The sequence below is a fragment of the Acanthisitta chloris genome, unplaced genomic scaffold (assembly GCF_000695815.1).
Source record: "Acanthisitta chloris isolate BGI_N310 unplaced genomic scaffold, ASM69581v1 scaffold280, whole genome shotgun sequence".
NCBI classification, from domain to species: Eukaryota; Metazoa; Chordata; class Aves; order Passeriformes; family Acanthisittidae; genus Acanthisitta; species Acanthisitta chloris.
Window position 1 is genome coordinate 70,127 of NW_008653138.1, and position 6,114 is coordinate 76,240.

The 6,114-nt window shown below is 40.1% G+C and overlaps 1 protein-coding gene across 1 annotated transcript in view; it reads left to right on the forward strand.

Annotated features, from left to right (window-relative positions):
* Positions 1–891: 891 nt before the first annotated feature.
* Positions 892–6,114, forward strand: part of ST5 (suppression of tumorigenicity 5) — a 98,368-nt gene continuing 93,145 nt past the window's right edge. Inside the window, exon 1 of the mRNA XM_009079444.1 lies at positions 892–971. Within this exon, the coding sequence (XP_009077692.1) occupies positions 892–971 (80 nt within the window). The remainder of the gene's footprint in view (positions 972–6,114) is intronic.

Below are 6,114 nucleotides of genomic sequence, written 5' to 3' on the forward strand. Positions count from 1 at the left end.
CATCCTTCAGATTGCATCCTGGCCTATATCCATATCAGCTTTTTCTCCCTTCAGTCACAGTACGACAAGATAATGGGATGAAGGCAAAATAAATTTTGGTACTGGGCTCTTTCTTTGCCAATGTGCAGTAATGTCACAGAAGCAAGACCTGTCTTTTGCCTGCTTAACTGAATATACAGGGCTGAAATTAAATTAATAACTTTTGGAATTGCCAAATGACGAATAAAGAACCATTAGCAATTCTGAGTTATTTTTATTACCTGAGGTTTTAAAAGTGTCTGAAGACAGTTTTACTTGAAGAATCTTGAGACCAGTAGAGAAAACCATCTGTGATATTTTCATATTGCAAGTGGATTTGAACATTATATTCAACAAATCCACTGTTGAATAAATTTCACTATTAGAAAATATTTTCATAATAGAGCAGCACTTTAAAATTGAGGAAGCTTTCTTCATGCCTTGGTATAGCTTTGGTGTGGTCAAAATGCCAGTGACAGCGATGGTATTTGCAATATCACATGGTGCAGTTACTGGGTTCTCCACATACATTGATGGATGGAAAACCCACACCAATGCTGAGATATTTTGTGAACTTGATATCAAGATCTGTTCCTCAGACAGGTCAGAACCTGAAGTACACACCTAATTCTCATAAGATATTTCCCTTTATAGCACTGGACTCTGATAAACCTGGCTGTGGATGTGAAAGAGCAGCAGTAGAGAGGTAGGGTGTAGTGTTTCAGGATCATGACTAGACTGATTGCATTTCAGAGAACGCAAAGCAACCTGGAGTTCTGCTTTAACACAGCATAGTAGTTCTAGCAGTTAATTGTCCTTTGGACTTAATTGACTTTTTTTCCTCACAGATATCCACATTTCTAGAAAGCAGAAATGACCATGACTGCCAACAAGAATGCCAGTGTCAACAGCAGAGCTGGAGGGAGTAAAGTGCCTCAGGACAGTCTGGATAGGTAAGTGGTGAACTGCAGGATTTGTAGATTCTGAGAAAGGTTTGTGTTTGGAATAAAATCTCTGTTTAAAGGTAGGCAACCTCTATTCTGTCAGAGCTTGGCTGGGCTGAGAGGATTTTTTTTGTCAGGATAGAAGAAACAGATATGAGCAGAGGTCTGCTTTTGGTGTATTTTTGTTGAGCTACTGCTGCTTGCCAGCTGGTTATGATGAAAATGGTTGCAAGAAAGGACCCATGTGGAAAGCACTGTGTTGGCCTCAGCAAGTCTGGGCTAAATTTCTCACCCTTGTGACTGCACGTTAGCTTTTCTCCACTGCCAATCTCCAGTTTGTGTTTTGTATGGGTTTCTGTTGCATTTTCACTACTGTATCTACCTTCACAGACCTTGGGCAGACTGTCTCCTGTTGCAGGTCAGGCAGTGATATGGAAAGGGCTGAATGTAAAGTACAGGGCTCATCTCTGTTGCTGTGCTTAGTTGTCCTTTCTGTAGCATTAAAGTAATTTGCAAAGTAGATCACCTTTTGCCATACACAGTTTGGAGAAGACTGTGGCCAAGGATGCCTTAAGTCTCCAAGCCTGGCAGTCTTGAGGAAATCAGTCATTTTAGACTAGATCAGAAATCAAAGTGTGCTTGCAAATTTGTGCATGTTTATTTGTGGCTAAGAAACACTATCTTAACAAAGTTCCAGTCCATCAGAAGGATGTGATGTGGCTGCATGCAGTGCTGCACATGCCTTTAACACATAACTTTCACTCACGAATCTGTACAGTGAAATGGCAAGAAGGGTAGAGTCACTTATTGCTCCCTTGTCCTCCAGCTTACAGTGATCAAAGGCAGTGTTTTGTGGACAAGAAGTTTTCTTTGTGCAACTCTGCTTTGGTATATTACTTCGGTATGCAAGTAAACAACTCACCTGCAGCCAACAGGTTCTCCTGTTGTTCTCTGCTGTTGTCAGCCACAGCCTTTACAAAGTAATGCTGACTGATTCAGCCATGACCTTCACACAGCACAAGCCCACCAGCTGCTCTTCTTCTGGGACTGACAGCTGTAAATTCCTCATTTAAATATGCAGTCCCACTGGGCAACCTTGCTGTGCTTTGTCTGAGAAAGGTTAGACAGCTATTGCATTAAGGAACCTTTAAGTAAACTGCTTGATCACAGGAGCAAAGCTCTAGACTTTGATTGTCATCTTAGTGAGGTGAGCAGAAAGCCACACAAACTGTGCAGGGCCTTTCCTAAAATTTACAAAGTGTCCATTGACATCTCTGTCTTGCTGTAGCATTTTGTCCAGCTCTCTGGGGGATTCTTGCATGGATATATTGTCCTATCCTGATTTAAGGGACTGCTCTACACTACTTTACACAATAACATGTAGTGCCTTATTTTTTCTTGTGTTTTGTCTCAAAATAAGACTTTCACCCCATTAGGAGGAATGTGCAAATAACTTGCCCTGACCTTGTAGAGCCCCTGTACTTCAGTAATACCTTTATGCTACGTATTGGGCATTAAACAAGGAAGATACTCTTTGACATATGAAGTTCAACTAGTAACTCTGTAAGGCATTAAGTGTATGGCAGTACAGCATGTGCATAGGGGGATTTCACTGGGAAAACTTTCCTGTTATGAGTACACTAGTAAGCACTGGGATTTGGGTGAGTAAGTCACAGAACTACTATTTGATTTTATTCACTTGAAAATGAAATGTCAGAGGCAATAAGGTAGAATAACTGGCATAGATGGAAAAGTTCAGAGGAGGGTTGGTTTTGATCCTAGAGGGGAGCTGCAGGTCAACTCTAAAGTGATGTAGAATACTGGCTTGGTTTGTAATACCTGCCATTGTATTCTGAACTTTTCCAAGCACAAACAATAGCAAAGGGAAAATATAAATTAAATTCAGTGATTTTTCAGGATGGAAGCAATGAAAAAAATACTTTTGACAGTTTCTTTCCTGTTTTTATTTAAAGGAAAACCTCTTTTTAATAACACATCCCTGTTTTTCATTTAAACACTCTGGGCTTGTTCTCAGTTTAGGTTCTTTCCATAGTTCATGCACACATGGCTGCCTCTGCACTGCCTTTTGTATCTAATAACTTATCTCTCGCTTTCAGCTCTTTGCCACACCTTCCCACTTGTCCACACATATTACCAAATCACAATAATCCCAGGCACTTTTTCCTGATTTAGATGCAATGGTCACATCCTGATTACCAAGGGATAGATTGGTCTACAAAGTAGCAGTGAATTTATAATCAAGAGTCTTTAGTTAGAACCCTGACCCTAATCCTGTCTGTGCTAGTGACCTCCTTTGTGGCGTTGCTGCACCCTTCCACCCTTCCAATGTCTAAATCTGTCATTAGGTTAATCTGCCTTTCTCCCTGCTGGTATTGTCTTCCTTTTGCCTTTTAACATGCGCAGTCACACAAAGATATGGATAACCAGCATCCATTCTAGTGGTTTTTATTAGGCATAATATTCTGTGTTAAAGCTTAGCAGAGATGGACTCGATATCCTTGTACACTTGCCAATTTGTTAGTTTGTGTGTTTGCCATCTCTTAGTACAAAACAGTAAAAACATAAAATAAAGAGGGGCCAGGGTGGGTAGAGGAATTTCTGGAGAGCTATTCATATGTAGATCCTTAATGCTATCTGGTTTTCTCAAGTTGTTTATCATCTTTCCATTGGTTCAGACAGATTGGTGCTGGGAACTTGGGTCTAGACTTCAGCAAACTTTTTTATCATGTCTCTTTTGTTTTAAAATCCTTTCCATTCTGAATAGCTTGGAAAGTACTGTGGGATACTAAGTTATCAGATAGTAACTGTCAAATAAACTGTCTTTGCTTATCATCATCATCTAGGAATGGATTGCCCAGGGAGGTGGTAGAGTCACCATCTCTGGAATTGTTTAAGAGGCATCTGGATCTGGTGCTGGAGAATATGGTTTAGGGTTTAGGGGTTACAGCAGTGACAGGTTAATGGTTGGACTTGATGATCTCAAGAGGTTTCCTCCAACCATGATGATTCTATGATTCTATCTGTTTTGATTACATTTTGTCAGGAAAAGATTCTGTAAGTACAAGTATCAGCCTGAAGCTAAGGAAAATATTTGAGTTGCACTTGTGCAACAAGTAAGGAGATGAATGGGTGATCATGCACCAGTTCTTCATCCATTATTTTGCCTTATGTAATCTTCTTCACCTGTCTTTGAGAAACCCTGTAAGAGAATGTTACTTGAGTCAACCATGAGGACTCTTCATTTTAGTCAGACTGTAAATCAGTGGAGTAAGTGCTGGCATAATAAAAGTTTAAGGTTTGCAGGATTTATTGCAAACGTGTTCAAAGATTCACTTAAACTGAACAGTGATTGTCTCTGTTTAGTATGGGATTTGACTGGAGATTTGCAGATCTGCAAATGTACTTTTGCTGTATAGAGTTTGAGTTAGTGCTGGTACTGGTGTAACATGGATGTATTAGTCTCCTGGTGGCTAAGACATATTTTTAGTGCTATTTTCTTGTCAGTTCTGGTTTTGGTGGGGTTTATTGTTTCAAGACTGTTCAGTTGGAATTGATGATCTTAAAGGTCTATTCCAATCTAAATGATTCTATGATTTTAAGAGGCAAGGTGTGACTCAGTGATATAGTGTCACCATCTGTTTCAACCTTCTATGTTTCCTAATGGGTCAGAAGCAATGGTCAGTAAAGTCTACAGAAGTCCTTCTAATTACTTTGGCTGTGAATCAGGTCCCTGTAGATCACGGGTTGAAATTTTAATAATAAAAATCTCCAGTGAAAAAGAAGCTGCCTACAAGTAAAAATCTATGCTTTGCAAGAATCAAGACTGTTGCAGTCATGAAGATTCCCTTGGCCCTCACCAGGGTGTGGATTCACTGGCGTGGGGCACCAGAGCCAGTTTTCAACCAGAGTTGTGTGAGTGGCAGTTTAGGAAATGAGGGAGAAACAGAGAACAGAGTGAGGACATTATTTGGTAGGATAACTGTTAGTCTTACGTGAGAAACTGGTTGTGGGATTCATGAGTTTCTGCTGTGTGCAAAGAAGGGGAAGACCTTTGGATCTGAAGAAAGTGAAATGATTTTAATTGACATTGACACTAATGCATTCTTTCTGAAGTTGTCTGAAGTTGCCTGAAGTTCATTCACCTCTTGTTACAAACTGAGATTTTTGTGTGTGTTAGGTGAGACAGACTTGACTGTGCTCTGAACAGGAAAATTATAGACCAGTGACAGGAGTGATTGAAGGTATGGAACATTTTCACTACAAGGCAAGAATAGATTGATTGTGATTCTTAATCCTAGAAAGGAAAGGATTTCAGGGAAAGAAGAGGTAATAGAAGTCCCTGAAATTATATATGGAACACAGATGATAGATAGGGGGAAAAATCCATTTAAGAACTAATACAAATCAAATGAAACTAGAAGAGATCAGGTTGTAAATCAGTTAAAAAGAAGGTGCTGCTCTGCAGCATGTATTTAAACTATGAAAATTACTGCTACGGGATGCTGCAATCAGAAAAGGTCATGGAAGAAAAATCTTCTAAAACCTTTTAGCCACAGGAACAAAATCTGTGAGTCAACAGATTGTTAAGCTGGTTAAGTTCCACCACGTGCTCCTCTTGTTCTTACTCTCTTCTCCAGGCACCTGCTGACCGTCATGGTCAGCGACTGAGCTGGGACCAGGAATGCTTTTTTGGTCCAAGCCAGTGGGGACATTCTGATGTTGCTTGGAACAGGAGTCAGTTACAGGAAGCAAATTGGAAAAATTGCACAAGGATTGTTGCACTTATGAAAGAAGACTTTCTGGCTTTCGGTGAACTTCGAGGGTACAGCTTTAGTTCTTCTTGTGAGTCATTGCGATGAATGCCAAGGAGGATAGGAGGATAGGAAAGCACCTTATGTGTAGCTGAAAGCAACTTCTTAGGAATTCTGACAGGAAGAAACAACTCTGTGAAATCTTCTTAATTCTTCAACAGGAGACAAAGGAGCCCATAGCATACTTGCAGGTAGTGGTGACCCTTTTGCCACAAATGTCTACTTGGTTTGATTGCGCCACAGTTAAGAGGATTAGTTTAACTCTGAGGAAACCTTAAGAGAACAGAAGTCAAACAAAGACAAATAGTATTTGTAGCTCT